The 18,731-nt window shown below is 37.9% G+C and overlaps 2 protein-coding genes across 12 annotated transcripts; both read left to right on the top strand.

Annotated features, from left to right (window-relative positions):
- Nucleotides 1-19: 19 nt before the first annotated feature.
- LOC105280409 (huntingtin-interacting protein 1-related protein) lies at nucleotides 20-6,599 on the top strand. Its single transcript, XM_011340942.3, has 18 exons — nucleotides 20-427; nucleotides 585-801; nucleotides 1,033-1,096; nucleotides 1,233-1,590; nucleotides 1,677-1,738; nucleotides 1,849-2,123; nucleotides 2,197-2,399; nucleotides 2,877-3,015; nucleotides 3,096-3,183; nucleotides 3,292-3,380; nucleotides 3,466-3,669; nucleotides 3,741-3,921; nucleotides 4,017-4,304; nucleotides 4,520-4,761; nucleotides 4,850-5,002; nucleotides 5,130-5,230; nucleotides 5,320-5,549; nucleotides 5,635-6,599. Exons 2-18 carry the CDS (start codon nucleotides 760-762, stop codon nucleotides 5,796-5,798), a joined length of 2,883 nt encoding a protein of 960 aa, XP_011339244.1. The 5' UTR covers nucleotides 20-427; nucleotides 585-759; the 3' UTR covers nucleotides 5,799-6,599.
- Nucleotides 5,701-18,280, top strand: LOC105280410 (protein polybromo-1). 11 transcript variants are annotated; one of them, XM_011340946.3, is made up of 27 exons: nucleotides 5,701-5,821; nucleotides 7,895-8,009; nucleotides 8,123-8,368; nucleotides 8,486-8,614; nucleotides 8,697-8,873; nucleotides 8,968-9,412; nucleotides 9,772-9,884; nucleotides 9,972-10,070; nucleotides 10,179-10,241; nucleotides 10,351-10,503; nucleotides 10,574-10,741; nucleotides 10,820-10,983; nucleotides 11,087-11,381; nucleotides 12,816-13,021; nucleotides 13,121-13,460; nucleotides 13,572-14,156; nucleotides 14,253-14,410; nucleotides 14,505-14,677; nucleotides 14,778-14,950; nucleotides 15,107-15,178; nucleotides 15,993-16,175; nucleotides 16,463-16,585; nucleotides 17,189-17,426; nucleotides 17,504-17,654; nucleotides 17,727-17,776; nucleotides 17,850-17,958; nucleotides 18,054-18,280. In XM_011340946.3, the coding sequence occupies exons 1-27, from the start codon at nucleotides 5,805-5,807 to the stop codon at nucleotides 18,268-18,270; spliced, it is 4,962 nt and encodes a 1,653-aa protein (XP_011339248.1). In that variant the 5' UTR covers nucleotides 5,701-5,804; the 3' UTR covers nucleotides 18,271-18,280. The 11 variants fall into 11 exon arrangements, with proteins under 11 accessions (XP_011339248.1, XP_011339245.1, XP_026830244.1 ...); XM_011340943.3 differs by having other exon boundaries at nucleotides 17,841-17,958; XM_026974443.1 differs by having other exon boundaries at nucleotides 10,351-10,500; nucleotides 13,572-14,410; nucleotides 17,841-17,958.
- The last annotated feature ends 451 nt before the right edge of the window (nucleotides 18,281-18,731 follow it).

Raw genomic sequence — 18,731 nt, 5'->3', positions numbered from 1 at the left:
GCGGCATTTGTTATCACAGTTCCTGGCTGGTTCCTGCCATATCGTTATCTGTCGTTCGCAGTCATTCGTCGCGTTAATCGTCGACGTGCCCGGAGCGGAACTCGGTGAATCAGCTAGAGTGCACCCTCGAGTTCCGAGTCGGTGAAATCGATCGTCGCGGAAATAAATCGCGCGCGCGATGGACGGCATTGTCACGTCCCCATAAATCCGCACTGTAATCATCGAGTATCAAAACACCCGTGAGGGAAGTCGCGCTTATTCGCGGGGTGATGCACTTGTCATTCTTGTGAGGCATCGCTTCCAGGGTCGAGAGGCGACATTTCGCGCGTGCCATCGTTCGAACATGCCTTCGCTGTTCTCGCAACTGCGTTACGAACGGAAACCGACTGGTCCGAATCCGGAGTCCACGCACTTCCAAAGACTTCAGGTATTTATGTTACTCGTGCTAGGGGCAAGCGGCGAAGCCCGCAAGCGGTTACGTTACGCGTCTTGAATGCGTTCATTCATGCGTGTAAATAATGTAACGAAACATCGTCCATTCAAGGAATGGCCTTACGAATGAGGAAATAATTTTCAACTTGCAGCTTCATAGATAATATACGAGACTGTGACACTATATCTGTCAGATATAAGCTGATATGACTGATATTAGCCAGATATAAGCTAAAAAACGACACATGTTATCTCTTTGTGCTTATTAATTAGTTTCATTATTTTGTGCTCGTTATATCCTTTCCGTGAGTTTATTATGCTATCATCATGACCACTATACCACTGACTGATAAGCAGCTTCATCAATTGGTAAGTTAAGAGATTGTACTATATATGTGTGTTGCAAAACAACACAATTATCTTGTATCCTGAATGAATTGAGAATTACATGAATAATATTGAGGGAGAAAGATAGTTTTGGAAACTCAATGATAAATTTTTAATCAGATGCACATGTTGATGTCTGCTCATTTTTCTGAACTTAATATTTTATTACACAAATATAGTAAATATATATTTATTTATTTATTGTATTTATAGAGTATTAGCATTGGGAAGGCTGTAAATGCAACAGAAACTCCTGTAAAGGAGAAACATGTACGAAGTATCCTTTTCTTAGTTTAGAGTACACGAATACATAATTGTATTTAATATATATCTAAGGAAGTTATTTAAAATGTATTAAAATATTTAAGATACTTAAGATACAAGTTCACGGGAAGTTCCTTATAAGTAAATAGGTGCTATTATCGGTACATATCGAGAAAAGAGTGGATCCATTTTTTGGACGTACATGTTGAGACAGCCGTTACAAGAGAATCAAATTGTTGCATGGAAATTTTGCCACGTCCTGCACAAAGTGTTGCGTGAGGGGCATCATAGAGTTATCGTCGATTCTCAGCGATATCGTGGTAAATTGGAAGACATCGGGAAGCTTTGGCAACATCTTCGAGAGGGCTATGGCCGCCTCATACAGCTGTACACAAGACTATTAATAACTAAGTTAGATTATCACAAGCGAAATCCGCGCTTACCTGGAAACTTGATGGTAACGCCAGAAGAGCTAGAGGCCATTGGAGAAAATGATATCAACATATAGTAAGTTGCAGCTTCCTTATCAAATTTAATTTTTAAATGGCGACACTTCAGTTTATACACGTATGCATGATTCGTTGTCTCTTTAGCTTCCAGATGTCTGTTGAAATGTTTGATTACATGGATGACATATTGAATTTGCAACATGCAGGTATATTCAAAAATGTGAAATACGGTTTTACCCAGTTACGATCATATATACTTAGGTATAAATTTTTTTACATCACGGCTGATTTATTCAAGTTCCGTACGAAATTGCAGTTTTTGGTTCTTTGGACTTGTCACGATCCAATTCGATGACACCGTGTGGGCAGTGTCGACTTGCACCTTTGATCCCATGCATACAGGACGCTTCGCAACTGTACGATTGTTCCGTGAAGATTTTGTTTAAACTACATGGCGCGCTTCCCGCGGACACGTTAACCGGACATCGTGACAGATTCTCGAAGCAGTTCCACGAGTTGAAGAGCTTCTATAATACTATCAAGCATATGCAGTACTTTAAGCATTTGATAGCAATACCTTCATTGCCCGAGGTAGAAACCTTCAATCGTCGATCAATAATTAATAACGCGTCGCGATAATGAGTCATGATGTAATATATTTCAGAATCCACCTAACTTTTTAATACAATCTGAATTGAGGACGTACGTCACGCCAATGGTGGTGCTTCCACCCGAGGCGTCCATAGATGCCGAGACTGCCATAGAGAACCTTATTGACACGTCTGACACGGGATCACTAACGGGCGACCAATTAGATTCTACGAATACACGAAACGGCTCGATATCACCTGACGCTCTTGTAGAAAGGTATGGCATTGCACATTCATTTTTTCCCATCTTCTGCTTTTTTTTTTGTTTTTCTTGATGTAAATTGGAAGACAATGACGGACAAGATGATGATAACAGTGCCCTGATTGGTAATACAGCTGAGCTCCTTGGATCGTAATACGTATCTAATTGTGAATGTTGGTTTTGAATGTGTCTCGTTTGTAGGAGCCAAGTGTCAGGGACGAAAATGCAAAAGCGGAAATATAGAATTGTCGGAACAGTTTTTGAAACTGATATACTTAGCGATAGAGGTGTGCGAGTACACTCTTTATGCCGTCTTTTTTCAGCTTCTTCCTTTTCTAAATAATTCTTAAGACATTCCTTTAAATTTTCTTTAGATAGTAATACGTACAAATTGTGTGTTATACTTTCCCAAAACTAAATATAACGCGCCTTAGGACAGGCATTTGTATAAATCTTTTAGTTCCGTCTTTATAGAAATGCATGCTTTTTCAGAGACAGTCTCATTGATCACCTTTACCAAGAAAATAATCGTCAAAGGCAGGAATTTAATCGTCTGCTGATGGAACATCAACAAATAGTAGCAGAGTTTAGAAATCGCGTTCTAGAGGTGGAATCAACTCTTTCTACTAAAGTAAGTTTATTACGCGGCTTTATAACAATTCAATGTTTCGTCTGTTGCTATAACTTTGTTATATTGTGCGAATATTTTAGAGCAACGAAATCGTGACAGAGAAACAACTTTGCCAGAAATTGATGAAGGAAAATACAACTATAGCGGGAATAATTCAAGAAGTAGAAGGTAAATTTCATTGCGTCTTTACAACTGCAAACGTTTGTCTTCATTTATTAAAAATCACTATACTTCGATTAATAAACATTCTTTGATAAACCTGTCCAATTTTTTAAGGAAAAAATGAAGTCTTGGAGGAGAAGTTTAAAAAGCTCAAGGACGTTTACTCGAAACTGAGAGAAGAACATATCAGTCTAATCCGAAAGGTATGTATTTAATATTCACGATAAGATATTTATTCCACCACGTTCCCATTGTCTCATGTATATTTCCATTTATCGCAAATAAAAGAAAGCTGATCTAGACAAAGAACTGGGAGGATTGAAGATATCGCGAGAACAGTCGGAGCGTCGCACGTTGAAAGCTGAGGAACGATTGCAAGAATTGCTACAGGGACAGGCATCGGTAGAAGAAGAAACAGAGAGAGTAACGCAAGCGCGAAAAGATTTAGAGGATGTAAGGAGGAAGCTTGATGCTGTCCAAACCGAAAATTTGGTAAGCGAAAGCTGGTTAATACGGTTGGGGATTGCATTGTACACGTACTAAGCGCATGCATTGTATTACAGGCGTTACTAGCGAAAATAGATTTTATTACGTCTGAAAAAACTGCTTTGGAAGGAGACCTTCATGACTTGTTGGTGCAGAAGGAGGAGCTGGATTTACGAATAGTGAATTTGGAGATCGACGCCGAACGGTCCCACAATCAGATAAAGACAGACGCTAACACGGCTTTGTTCGATTTAGTGCGTGAGTAATCAATTTTACGTTTACGTTAAAGAAGGGAGGAGAGAAAGGCGGCCACATGCATGGAACGCGCAAGAAGAGAGAATGATTTGTTGCAGTGAACGCTGTATCGGAAGCCGAATCTATTTTACACCATGCGATGCACGCGATTGATAATCCAGCGATATCAGCGCTAACTTGTACACCCGATTATCTCGGGAGTTTATTGGAACCGACAGAAAAATCGTTAAGTGATCTAGAGGAGGCGTACAGTAATTATATATCTGATACAACGAAAGGGAAAACACTAATTCGCACTGCTGTGCACGGTGCATATTTTCTTGCTCTCTATTTGATATATGCAAAATCTACTTCGAATACCTCGACGGATATTGGTCTAGCCGACAGTAAGTTTCCTCAGGAAGTCTATAAGCTTGAGATATTTGACTGTTAATTTGCAAGAAATTTTACAATATCATTTAAGTATTTCAAGACTCATGATAATAACAACTAACATTATCTATCAGCTGGCTTGAAAATGTGTCATGTTATATTCGGAATACTTGAACAACCTTTAACGCCTTTTTTATATATATATGTATAATATATTCGTCACATGTAGGATTTGCCGATGAATGTAAACAACTAGGCTCGCAAGGTTTAATTATGTTAAGTTATATCAAAGAAAAGTCGTCAATGACCGTGGTACAAATTGCGAATGTCAAAAGTCAGTTGCAAAAGATTTCGTCTCTTGTAAATACATTGTCGACTACGCAGAACAATGTGGAAATTATTGGAAGTTTAGTAGAAAATGAGTTACAGAGTATGGATAAAGCTATAGAGGAAGCGGTTGCACGAATACAGGTGTTTAATGATAAACGTACTACTTCCCAAGATACGACAATGGAAGAAATAAACGATAACCATTTTTCTTGCTATTCGTTTTTAATAGGATATGTTAGATAAGTCTCGCGCAGCAGATTCAGGTTTGAAACTGAAAGTGAACGAACAGATCTTGGATTCCTGCACGGAACTGATGAAATATATAAGACAGTTAGTGCAAAAGTCTCGCTTGCTGCAGAAAGAAATTGTCGAACAAGGAAGGGTATGGCAAATCTGTTAACGTTTACTATCGGCGTTATCGATATCTAGTGTAAACTAGATAGTGATAAACAACTATATTCGAGAAATTGATTAGAATTTAATTTCCGATTACTATTGTACTTGTTCAGGGAACTGCTTCGGCTACGGAGTTTTACAAACGCAATCATCAGTGGTCCGAAGGCCTTATTTCGGCAGCGAAAGCGATTGCTATGGGTGCGAACTTTTTGTTGTAAGTATAAAGTAGCGTATAATTAATTTATAAGCAGTATACTTCGAATATTGTTAACACATACATAACATGCACGTTTATCTTTACAGGGAAGCAGCTGATAAAGTTGTAGCGGGCAACGGTAAATTTGAGCAATTAGTCGTCGCCTCGCAAGGAATTGCCGCGTCTACCGCGCAATTAGTGGTTGCCAGTAGGGTCAAGGCTGAAAGAAACAGCACTAATTTGACTGAACTCTCGAGAGCTTCGAGAGAAGTGACCCAAGCGACGGCAAACGTTGTAGCAACTGCTAAGAGTTGCAACCATCTTGTCGAGGAAAATGGTAGGCGGTCTGCAATTGCATTTAACCATGTTATGCTGCGTTGTATGCCGTCTGTTAACGCTACTGTTTCGTTTCGATTGTACAGAAGATCTAGATATGTCTAACTTGAGCTTGCATCAAGCTAAGCGACTGGAGATGGAGGCGCAAGTGCGAATCTTAGAATTGGAGCAGGCTTTAGAAACTGAAAGATTACGTCTAGCTGCTCTTCGACGTTATCATTATCAGCTTGATGGTGAGAACGAAGCATAAGTGAGCATGGATCGGAGTTTAGAGTAAGGATATCCAACAATCATCCAGAAATTGTAGATAAAAGGAATTATAGCAGTTGTGTAAATTAGTTGACTAACTTGTCACATAGAACATTGATTCTTCGTTATTAGAAGTAAAATTTCTCCTTCGTTTATTCTTTCAGCATTTATATATGTATGTATTATGCATGTCATGTTGGAATATGACGAGATTTTTCTGTCGTGAAAATCAAATGTACTTTATCCAATAATGCTCGAATATCTTGTTTACCAGTTATACATCAAAACTAATTTATATGTGTATGGCATATTTTTAATTTGTGTTTAATGTACATAGAATTTTCTTATTAAATCTTTATTAGATTCTTTCATGTCGAGCACTGGTGAGATAAAGCACATTCTGCAGGAAATTAAAACGAGCAATGAAACTCAAAATGTCCAAGACGAATTTTTTCACATTTGGAGCAATTTTATAAGAGAATCGCGGTGTTTCTTAAACGAGTAACATATAAAGAAGATTATATGTTAAGTGATCAATACCTGAAACTTCGAATTCTATAGATTACTAACTTTTTAGGTATAGAATATTTACGTTTTCAAGTAAATGGTTTCTATATGTGTAGTCATTAATTTAGACTAAAACACAAAATTTACTTGTGTCTTTTTTTTCAACATAAGTTTAAAACTTATTGGAATATATGGGAGGTCCGGCAACTACAGAAAGCTTAACATATAAAATTCCTAACAGTCTTACCAAAGTTATTTTATAAACAGTTTTCTCAATAAACTCAATCAACAATTACTTATGTGTCACTAATTTCCATGTACATACGTGCTAAATTCCTTACACATGTAGATTCTTGTTTTATCTCCTCAATTGTATAAAAAAATAATTACATAAAACATTATTGCGAAAATTAATGAACAAAGATATTTGACATCTATCGCAAGTATTGATTATGGATATCATAATTGGTATCATCATTTTTAAAAAACTTCAAGAGTTTTGCTCTCTTATATTTTACCGACAAAGTTGGTAACTGACATACCGATATGAATAAACCGAATTACCGAACGATATAACTCGCGAGAATCAGTCGATAAAAACTGTATACCGACCGAGCGGTGAAGCTTCCCGATTTCGACGTACTGAGCGATCGCGTAGATTTTACAGTATCAGCGGTCGCTTGCAACATGGCGTCGGCAGAGACGTGTGTCACCCTGGAACGCGGATGAAAAGCGTAGTACATTTGGGTTGCGCTTTCGAGGGATTTTATATGTTTGCGCATTAATGAAAATCCTCTCGTGAGAGCGCGAGGACAGGTGAGAGAGCCCGGGAAGAACGGTGGTAATCGTGTGCCCTCGAGCGGGGCCGCCGGCGGCGTTCTCGGTATTCCGCGAGGATGATGCGTTCGCGTTCTCGATATGGCGGCAAATTCTAGTTGGAATGTGGTCCGGTCGAGATGCGGTAGGTGCCCGGACGCGCGTAAATACGGCCACGCCGCGGATCGTGCCGCGGCTGTTGGCGCACCGGCGGCACGAGACGCGAATCGATGGCGGAAGCGAGACGGGAGCCGTGTCTCACGGCGCGTTTGAAACGCAGTGCGTGCACCACCGGATTTTGAAGCACAGTAGCGACTTATCATGGCGGCATGATTTTTTTTCGCTGCCAGTCGTGTATCTCGTTTGCTCTCTCGTCTACGTGACGTCTCGTGCCGAGGAATCCGCCGAGGGGTCCTAACGCCGCGGAGCGTGGTCTGTGCGTGTGGCAGGTCGAATCTCGTCGGAGGGACCCGTTCCTGCACTGCCCGTCGCGATAAGCCCGACGTCTCTGATAATAACGGCGCACGGTTCGACGAATAAGCTTCGCGTTTAGTTCAAGAACCCTTTTTATGCACGTACACGCGCATACGTACGAGAATGTATGTGTAATGTGCATGTAAATTTGTTTACAATATTCGTCTCCTCGATTATTTCGCCGCTAAGCAGCTTTTTCGGTTCTAACGCGATGTGTCAGTTTTGCGATCACCAGAAATCTCTCGTCCGGATATTGTCCCAGGGATTACTCTGTCATTTATAACTTTGTGACTTTTTAAGATACATCAGGATGAACAAACGCCGTAGAACGTCCTCAGTGGCGAGTCGCGGTACAGAGGATGATGGTGACGATATACCACCTGAACCAACGAAGAGAAGGAAAAAACTAGATCCTGTGAGTAAGACAGAGAGAAAGTAGTGTGTGTGTGTGTGGTCTGCATGTGCTTGCAACAGTTTAAGCCCAGATGTTTATGTTGGATACGCATTAATTGCCTTTATCTTGTACAGAGTGACTTGTGCCAACAATTGTATGATGTACTCCGCAATCAGAAGAAGGAGGACGGATCCTTGTTGTGCGATGCATTTATACGTGTGCCTAAACGCAGGCAAGAACCGGGGTACTACGAAGTTGTTTCCAATCCCATCGATCTCTTGAAAGTGCAACAGAAGCTAAAGACGGATGAGTACCGCGACATGGATGACCTTGCTGCAGATATACAACTTATGGTCAATAATGCGAAAGCTTTCTATATGGTAAAGTAACATATTATTACTCCATTGCTCTATTTATTTGTAAATAATAAGCATAAATGTCCGGTGTTACTTATTTCTTATCAGCCAGAAACATTTTTGTCATGTCAATTTTTATAGCGTACCTCACCCGAGTATAAAGATGCGACTGAGCTGTGGGAACTGTGTGTAAATACTAAAAATCGTATTATGGAAGAGTACGAAGATCCGGAACCTAAAGGAAAACTCATTCTAAAAGTTGGGCGATTGGTAATTTCAACTTAGCCAAATCCTTTATTGTTACGTACTGTGTGTGATGCATAATGGTAATAAATAATGTACATTTATTTAGGCTCGTAAAGCAACAAGACAAGATGACGCTGAAGATACTTCTGAAAGTTCTATAAACCTCGACGAAGAGACTATGCAGCTTTTTGAGGACTTATTTGCAGCGGTTATGACAGCGACTGATCCCATCGACAATAACAGGCCTCTTCACATTGTGTTTCAGCTCAAACCATCCAAAAAGGTTGTTTACAGTTTATTTTTTAATTGAACCGCAGTGTGCTTGCTATACTTAAATTCACTACGTTTAATTACACAATTTCATTAACGTGCCGCAGCTTTATCCCGAGTATTACGACGTGATCGAGACACCGATTGACTTGAAAACTATCGCGAGAAAGATTCAGGAGGGCGCATACAGCTCGATCGGTGACATGGAGAAAGATCTAATACTCATGTGTCGCAATGCTTGTCAGTTCAACGAGCCCGGCTCGCAAATCTATAAAGACGCTAAACTTCTGAAGAAGATCATCACTGCAGCTGCGAAACGGCAGGATAGCGGATTGGGTAGTAACACACCTAAGATCGCCACGACCGCGCCGTCGACGAGGAGCAAAAGAGGCAGTCGCACCATGGCGCAATCGTTCATAGCGCAAACTGCGGCATTACCTGACGAGGATGAGGAAAGCGATGACGAGGAGGAAGAGCCTGCTGAGACTGAGGAAGCTGATAATCCACAATGGCAACTATTTCAAACTATTCGGACAGCTCCTAATACTCAAGGTATGACGTTAGATATAATCAAAATAACCACGTTACCCATATGGTAGACGCTTAATTTTTCATTGGTTCCGTCACTAATATATGGATGACGGTTTTAATTTAAACAGGAACGAGTTTATTAACTAAAAATGTTGAATAAAAATAGAATAAAATATTGGCGCAATACGTGTTAATGCAAAAAATAAAATTAACGTTATGAAAAATCACAAAGTCAAAATAAGCTGGTAGTCCAAGCGTTAATATATAAGGCTACTACTAATAATAATAAAAAAATTAATAATAAATTAATAATAAAAAAACTAATAATAAGAATAAAATCTATGCATGGTTTTGATAACTATTTATTATATATTGTGTAGGTATAAGGATGAGTGAATATTTTTGGAAACTCCCATCGAAGAGATTGTATCCTGATTACTATAAGATGATTAAGAATCCTATATCTCTATTACAAATACGTACAAAGATAAAAGTATGTATTATTATTTATATGCAATGATGATAAAGATATTAAACACTGAACACTTTTTCTAACGCGTTGTTTAATCATGATTTTTAGAAGGGTGAATACGGTACCGTTAGCGAAGTAGCAGGAGATATGAATATCATGTTTGAAAATGCTAAAAAGTATAACATACATACTTCTCGACTGTATAAGGTAATGATTTTGCGATTAAACAAATCCAAAAGAAATTAAAGGAGCCCAAGATGCTGTTGTAATTTATAATAATTATGGATATAATTACATTTTTTTATTTTATTACAGTGTGCTGTTAAATTACAAAAAATAATGCAAGAGAAAGTACAAGAACTCCTAGAATTTGATCAGGTAACATTCCGAATGTTATAAACTAAAATGGGTGCAATAATTGATTACAATAATTATTATGTATTTTTGCAATGCAATGCGTCGATGCAAAACTTTTTAATACTCGTAGGATTCCGATTCGGACAGCGAATCGGAGAATAGCTCGCAGCAACCTAGACTGATCAAACGTGCTTCGAATTTATTGACGCGAGGAAAATACAAAGATAACATACCGTTAAAGAAGAGATTATACGCATTGGTCAAGTGTGTCATAGAATACGTTGTAAGTAATTCCAAAATGCATTACACCTGACCTGGTCGGCGAACTTATAGCACGCTGTGGTATTTTACAGTGCGAGGACGGCCGGCAGCCCATGTTAATGTTTATGGAGAAACCTTCCAAAAAATTGTATCCCGATTACTATCAAGTCATAGCGGAGCCGATAGATATGCTAGCAATTGAAGCCAATATCAAAGTGGAAAAATATCAAAGTGAAAATGAGCTAATACAAGATTTTAAGGTATTTTTAGCCTGACTCTTAGCAATCGCGACAGTCAATGCTGGACATTCCACAAAAATACCTCTTCTTATTCCGTAGTTAATGTTTAACAATTGCCGTCAATATAATGAGGAAGGCTCGTTGATATATGAAGATGCTAATACATTGGAGAAAGTTTTGATGGATAAGGTGAAAGAATTGGGACCGCTGCCAGATAATCCCAAGTCCAAATCGACTGCGTCGACTCCAACTAGGAACGTCGGGTATGTCATAGTTTACCTAAGAGATGAAGAGGAGGTAACGTGTGACTCATCTGTGTGTTCCTTTTTCCTTATCTTTCTGTTTTCCTTCTACACATATATTTAGGAGACCGAGAAAAGTAGTACCGCTTCACTTACAAAAATTACGAACCTTATATGACACTATAAAAGATTATCACGATGCAAAAGGGAGACAGTTGTCTCTAATTTTCATGAAATTGCCAAATAAAAATGAGTATCCAGATTATTACGAAGTGATCAAGCAGCCTATACATATGGAGAAGATAGCTGCCACCTTGAAGAACAATGGATATGACAATTTAGACGAGCTGGTATCCGATTTCATATTAATGTTCGACAACGCGTGCAAATATAATGAGCCGGATTCACAAATATACAAGGTTTGTATAGCTAAATTGTTTGTTTCCCTAAGCATTTTATGCGTATAAATATATACATACATTGTTTACTGAATGATGTACGTATATCGTAGAAATCTATTAGTTATTAATAATTTATAAGAAGATTTTTCTCACATTTTTTATATAAAAGCAGGTAACTTATAATCATCAAAAACTTGACAACATATATGACATTGATCCCTTCATCAATTTCAAATTATATTTAGTTTTATCTTTAAAACGTTTGATGAAAACGTTTAATATTTTAAGATAATCTACCTTTAAAATGCACTGCATAAAATATCTCTTTATACACAAAATTATTATACACAAAAAGTGACAAAAATTTAGTAAGTTATATAACTGAGTTAGATAAATTTTTACATGGAATATTTTGTAGAAATTTTTAAGAAAAAAAACTCGTCAAAATCGCGTGCATTAACTAATAATTCAAATTCAATAATATCTAGTTCATGAAGTATTTACAATTTATTTTTAAATAATTGTTTTTCATCGTGCCAAAAATATAGAAATTATATAACTACATACAGCTTCTATATTGTTCACATAGCAACACAATTATGATAATTTGATATTATATATATAATATACTTAATACAAGTACTGCATAAGTATATTATATATATTCAATTTAAACAAAATCGATTTAAAGTTTTGTTTTAAGAAAATAGCATTCAATTTTAATAGAAATAAATTAATAAGAATTTCGTATTATGAAGAACAAATTTCTTCGTGATATGAAATCTGCTTCTAAACCAATCAAGCACACGCGGAAGCTTCAATTGAAATTTCGCGGTAAAACATGGAAAGTCCAATCTGTTTACGCTCCAAGTTTCGAGGTTACGTGAGGCTTCCTCTTGGAGTCCGTTGTTTGCTTAAGTCCGTCGTATCAATCTTTTTTCATTAAAATGCTTTGCATTTGTGAAATATGCATTGCAACACACGCTATCACACAAATCTACGAAAAAAATGGTTGATGTGTATTGATCGCGCATGTGATATTTACATGTATTAACCTTACTATCAATTTGTACATTTTTATCGTGTTCTTGCCGACAAGATTTATTGTCCAAGATACTTTCGAATTTTTTATCGCAAATTTTATTGCACGTATCATTGTAAATCAATAATGTTTGTACAAAGCGACCAGAATATATTAAACAATAACACAGCACAACGCTCGTCTAAAGTTCGACCGTGTTTTATACGTCTATATAGGGACAGGGACTTAGATGAACACATACGAAAAAAAAAGAAGAACGACACAGAAGTAAATGAATAAGTATTAGTTGTTGGACACTTTTATTGATATCGTGCTTGACAAAATTCTGATCAAAATTGCTAAAATGCAAAAGTGCAATGTCTGATATTGACGTCGAGAGACTTAATTGACAATGTGCCCAACCATTTTAGGATGCTTTAATACTTCAAAGACTAGTATTGCAAAGTAAGCTACAACTGAGTGAGGATGACGAAAGTGTTCCCGATGTATCGGCTGCCGTTCAGGAGATATTGGCAACAATATTTACTGCGCTCTATAATCATCAAGATGAAGAAGGAAGGTGTTACTCCGACTCTATGGCAGAGCTTCCGGAACACGATATTGTTGATGGAAAAAAGTATGAGTAACTTTCAAATTTTTATCATTTAGGAAGTTGTGTCATCGATTTAAAATATATCTAGTAACATGATAAATATCACTTTTTGTCGACAAATAGAGTGCGAGGATTGTCATTGGATCTGATTAAAAGAAGATTGGATCGGGGAGTTTACAAAAGGTTAGATCGTTTTCAAGAGGATGTGTTTACGTGCCTGGAGAGAGCACGGAGATTATCGCGCACCGACTCGCAACCGTTTGAGGATAGCGTCGAATTACAAGCATTTTTTTTACGTACTCGCGACGAGGTAACGCGTGCAGGGGACCTGTTGCATTCGCCTGCGCTGAATTACACCCTCCTCGATCTGTCTGCCCAGGTTGCGGAGCTTAAGAGAATAAAACAACAACAGGAGTTAAATCTACCTAATGAAGATGAAAGTTGCGATGGAAACGAGACAAAAGTAAATTGAATTTTCTTTTGTTTAAACGTTCATACAAATTGATTTTTCAAATTGATGAAAAATTTTATATTACTGTTTGCTCTGTGACTCAATATAAACTTATTATTGTAGGATCCTGAAACAAATACAAATACGGATACAAATAATAGCGATAACGGAGGATCCATGAGTTTCAATCAAGAAGTGTATAGAGCCGGTGACTTTGCATACATTGAGCCCATCGAGAGGGGCATGGAATACAGTGTCGTTCTCATAGAAAGGCTCTGGACTAACGCGGAATCTCAGCAGATGTTGTACGGGAATTTATTTTACAGACCGAGCGAGACTTATCACGTGGCATCGCGAAAATTTTTAGACAAGGAATTATTTAAGAGCGACGCCCACGTGGCGGTACCTCTGGCGAAGGTAGCAGGCAGATGTTGCGTCTTAAGTGTAAAAGATTACTTCCGAATGCAGCCCGAAGGATTCTTGGAGAAAGACGTCTACGTGTGCGAGTCGCGCTACTCCACGAAAGCCAGGGCCTTTAAGAAAATCAAGGTCTGGAATTTCGATCCGGATCACTTGAAATTACTTCCGAGAGAGAAACCGTTAGAACCAAAACGAGTAATCTCTGTGTATAAAGAACGCTTGGAGAAGCACAAAGAAGAGATCGCTGAGCTAGAGGAGGGAGAAAAACTCATGGAAAAGGAAAGGCCTGTGAGTAGAGTGTCTCATTTGAAGTATCAACATTTCTTCCTCCAAATTACACGATTTCAATTAATTAAACTATTTAATATACTTTCAATCGTGCAGAATGTGATACTATATAATCCAGAGGATACCGAGAATACATATTACGAGCAGTACAACACGTGTGTGGGATCTGTGAAAACAGGTGATTTCGTTTACGTAGCGACAGACGGGGGCAGGCAGCAGATAGCACAAATCGACGCTATATGGTCGACCAAAGAGTAAGCACCAGATTTGCATTAACGCCTTTATATTATTTATTTACTTTTAAATATTTACCGCGTGTGATGTAACGTGTCGGGTGTGTTCTCGTAGCGGGAAATGTTATTTCAAAGGCCCATGGTTATTGATGCCTACAGAAGTGCCACATACACCTACGAAATTATTTTATAAGCAAGAATTGTTCTTATCCACTGTGGACGGTACTCATCCCATTGTAGCTATTGTTGGAAAGAGTGCCGTTCTTGATTACGGAGAGTACATATGTAGTAAGTATTTTGTCTTTGATGCACGATCCGCATATAAAAAAATAAAATAAAATAAAGGGAGAATTACTAAAACAATATGACTCGTCACGCGCGATTATAGGTAGACCTACGGAAATCCCTGAGGACGATATTTACATTTGTGAATCATTGTACGACGAGACTAAGAATTTGATGAAGAAACTTGGCCAGGAAGGTTTAAAAAAGTTTAACCATTCCTCAGCAGTTACCGAGGATGAGATCTATTTTTTCCGAAGGCCTATTAATCCAGCCAAGGTACGCACGAGAATGAAGTTACGTTAACTAACATACGAGCGAACATATATTACAATTATTCAATTCAAAATTGCCGATACAGGGATAAGTTCTAGCTCTCAATCTACGCGACTAACTGTCAAGTTATTTGCTTTGCATGTCATGTGTGTGTTATAGGTTTCGAGCGATGTGGCTCAGACGCAAAATCAAGTCAAGTCCGTCACGCCCAGCTCAGCTCAATTTGAAATGGTAATTACTAATCACGAGATGTTATATCTTCTTCTTAATAATAAGAGGAACAAGTCGCACGTTTTCTCGAGATCACACGCAAGCTGACATAATGAAAATTGAATTGCAAAGATCCAATATTCCTATTACTTAAAAAAAAACAAAGAAAAGAGTAACATGTTGTTTCCATTAATCCAACTGATGGCATTATTGCGTGTGATACAGATAGTTCTTTCTTATATCGACAGAATGCATCTACACGCATGTTTTCGATCTATGCCGGCATATTCGTTTTTGTTTCTGTTCTGATTATGTGTAATTATGTGTTAGTATTTGTGTATCGAGCAGTATCCGACAATTTTTCAATCAGAGCACCTGTTGGGTTTATCGCTAATGTTATATATACTATATATACCTAAAACACCACCGACAGATCTTGCTTCCATGTCATTCTAACCCAACTAATGTAAAGATGAAGAGTTCGTTTATAAATTATACGTCTCACTAATCTGTTTGCATTAAAAGTTGAAATTAAGATAGACGTACATGTCGTGTCTATGTATGCGTGCGCACAGTATGTGTCGCGCATGCATATACACCGACAAGAAAAATGGATATTGTGTCGCACTCAGTGGACAGACTAGGTGTACAGTGAGTGTAGCAAAATTATTAACTGGGAGTGCGTACCGTGCATAGCTTTCTCTGAACGAGTGCGGAAAGAAAGATGGCATCATTTTATAATTGTACATGACTTTGACTTTTGCTACTCGAAGAAATGATGTATCGCAATGGGTAGTAAGGGATAACGAAGGTAACGTAAACATAAATGGTGTAGGAAGCGTCACCATTATTACCGAAGCTGGAACCCGATGTACTAAGCATGGGGGTAGGATTAGGAGTGGGAGTAGGAGTAGGAGTTGGGGAAGACAGCATGGATGCTGGTGGTCCACCATCCGTTGGATCTACGGAAGCTCAACCGGTGCTCTCCAATACTCAAACACCTGTGTCGACTAAGAAGGTAGGCTTTACCGTGACCATTTACTTTTTAATTTTATCAACTATTTTGTCACATGTCATATTTTCTTTATTTTACTTTCTTTTTATTTAGAGAAATATGCCAGCATATATATATATATACATATATATATACCTCTTTTCGTTTTTTTTGCACCGTTTGATACACCACTTGTCTTAACAATAGGTCGACAATTTGATGTTATCACCGTTGAGAGATATGAAAGGCAATACTCGTTCACACGATGAGAGACGGTAACATTATAATTTGTGGTTTTTTCTTCTGTTTAGAAAACGACGGGTAAGAAATTAGTTACGGGCTATATTTTGTATTCGAGTAAAATGCGAACGCAGATTACACAAAACAATCCTGAATCGTCCTTCGGAGAGATTAGCAGAATTGTTGGCAACGAGGTATTTATTTCTTTTTCACTGTTGATTTTTCAGTTCGTTATAATGGACCTTTGATGAAGGAATGTATGCAGAATAAATTTTCTCATACATTGTTGTCTACGTTCGAGCATCAAATTTGTTGAACTATGTAAACGCTGATCATCTAACATCTTCTCCTAATGAGCCAAAAAAATTAGACATAAAGATTAGAGGAGAGATATCATTTTACATACGTGCCGTTAGAACATTATTCAGCATACTTGATCCTTTATCCAAACGAATTATGTTATATCTCAATGGCTACTCTCTTTTTCCCATAAATAATGTAGAAGTCTTGCGTGCGAATCGTAAAGGTCTAATCTATATTTGTATCTAATTTACATCCTGGAATGTATATGAGCTTTTATAAATTCTGCATTAATTTATCCGTTTAGCGTTATCATGCTTGATGTATAAATGTCATCTGCTTTAATGTGGAAACTTTTGCAAAAGGAGAGAGTAGCCATCATCTAAAACAGTTCGTCGAGCCATCTCCATTTTGTGGTTTTGCCAACTGTTTACCATCGATCGCGAGTAACATGACGAACATTGATGATGCAAAACGTAAAACGACTTTCGTTTCAGTGGCGGAAGCTGCCGGCAGGAGAGAAGCAAGCCTGGGAAGAACGGGCCATCAAGATGAACGAGGATGGTGGCCAGCTAAAGACCACTTCGGTGAACACGAATTCCATGCAAGATGTGGTGTACGAGTGCTGTTGGGACAATTGCGACTGGCAATTCGAAGACATGACCGATTGCATCGATCATTGCATCGCGGAACAAAATGGTCACGTGCAATCATCCTTTGTAAATGCTCCTAGCGGTGAGTACGGACAAAAGGACCGTCGATGCAAAGGGCCACCATTGCAATTAATATTTATGATTAAATTGTATCCACAGATGTTGAGTATCAGTGTCAATGGCGCGGTTGTGGTCGAACGAAGAAGTCCGTTCCACCGTTTCCGAGTGTACAGAGACTCGCGAGACACGTTAAAGAGGTGCACATTCTTAAATCCCACGGACGTATAATACCACCTTCCGAAAGAAGCAGGTAGGAATCGTTCTTGTGAATTTTACCTCTTGTTGTCTAAACGACGTGATACATGTTATTACATTCTTGTAGAAACTACATGCCTTCAAAAGGGCCCACGGTATTACCACCAATGGAAACAGGTAATTAGCACTAGTACAACAAATTTCGTAACCGCGATATGAATAAGAAAAGAAAACATTTCAGAAACTTCAGCTGCCGCAACTCAAACCAGCAACTTGCCTGCTGCTAAGCAACCGGAACCACTGTTCGTTGCAGTGCCGCCGAGACCCAGTCGCGTATTACATTCGGATGCTTATTTGAGGTAACATATTCCGCATTTTGTCAAAAATTTAATTCATTAATAATAATCTAATTAATAATATATTAATAATATATTACTCCTTTTCTCATTTATAGGTACATCGAAGGATTAAACGTAGAGAACCGTTACATATCAAATTGGGATAAGCAAATGAACGCCAATCCGGATAATACACAAATCCCCGATGTGACAAAGCTGCCTGCCGAATGGCTGGGCAACGGTGTTGGTAATCATGGAAATGTGGTGAATGCCTTGTGGACACTCAGAAACATGATGATGCGGGATGTGTTAGCCATCAATAAAACTTTATAGTTTATAAATTGTTAAGATTTATAATTTTTGACGAGCGATGCAACCTACTTACACTATACAGACCCGTTGATGCTAGATGAAAGACTGAGGATATTCAATCATTTAAATGTTACGATATTTATATTTAGGATTTTTTGTTCTATTGATAATTAATTTTTTTTTTAATTTAATGATACACGATAAGTTTGGTGATATGTTTCAAAAATGTCTAGTTAGATGAAGTATTCTACACGTTAATTTTATTTGAGATATTTAACTTTCATTCAGTTTTGCAATGTTTGAAATTAGCGAAAAATCGAAAAACAAAATTTTTATATCTTTATTTTGAATTAAAGAAATATTGTCTTTAATTTTTTGATCGTACATTGTTTAAGTATACGACGATGTATATACATAAAAGAATCATAAAAAAAAAACATGTAAATATGTCTGCAAATCTTCATTTTCATTTTTTGAACAAA

Source organism: Ooceraea biroi, chromosome 1, assembly GCF_003672135.1.
Source record: "Ooceraea biroi isolate clonal line C1 chromosome 1, Obir_v5.4, whole genome shotgun sequence".
Lineage (NCBI taxonomy): Eukaryota > Metazoa > Arthropoda > Insecta > Hymenoptera > Formicidae > Ooceraea > Ooceraea biroi.
The sequence above is the reverse complement of the archived record's forward strand: the minus strand, read 5'-3'. Positions and strand labels throughout refer to the sequence as shown.

Bases quoted from the DNA above. Each gene is read 5' to 3' on its own strand.
- LOC105280409 (XM_011340942.3), top strand. From the start codon at position 760: ATGACCACTATACCACTGACTGATAAGCAGCTTCATCAATTG. The intron at 802-1,032 runs GTAAGTTAAGAG...TTGTATTTATAG, and splicing joins ATAAGCAGCTTCATCAATTG to AGTATTAGCATTGGGAAGGC. The intron at 3,184-3,291 runs GTAAATTTCATT...CAATTTTTTAAG, and splicing joins AATAATTCAAGAAGTAGAAG to GAAAAAATGAAGTCTTGGAG.
- LOC105280410 (XM_026974164.1), top strand. The intron at 10,071-10,178 runs GTAATGATTTTG...ATTTTATTACAG, and splicing joins ATACTTCTCGACTGTATAAG to TGTGCTGTTAAATTACAAAA. The intron at 16,176-16,462 runs GTAGGCTTTACC...TCTTCTGTTTAG, and splicing joins CACCTGTGTCGACTAAGAAG to AAAACGACGGGTAAGAAATT.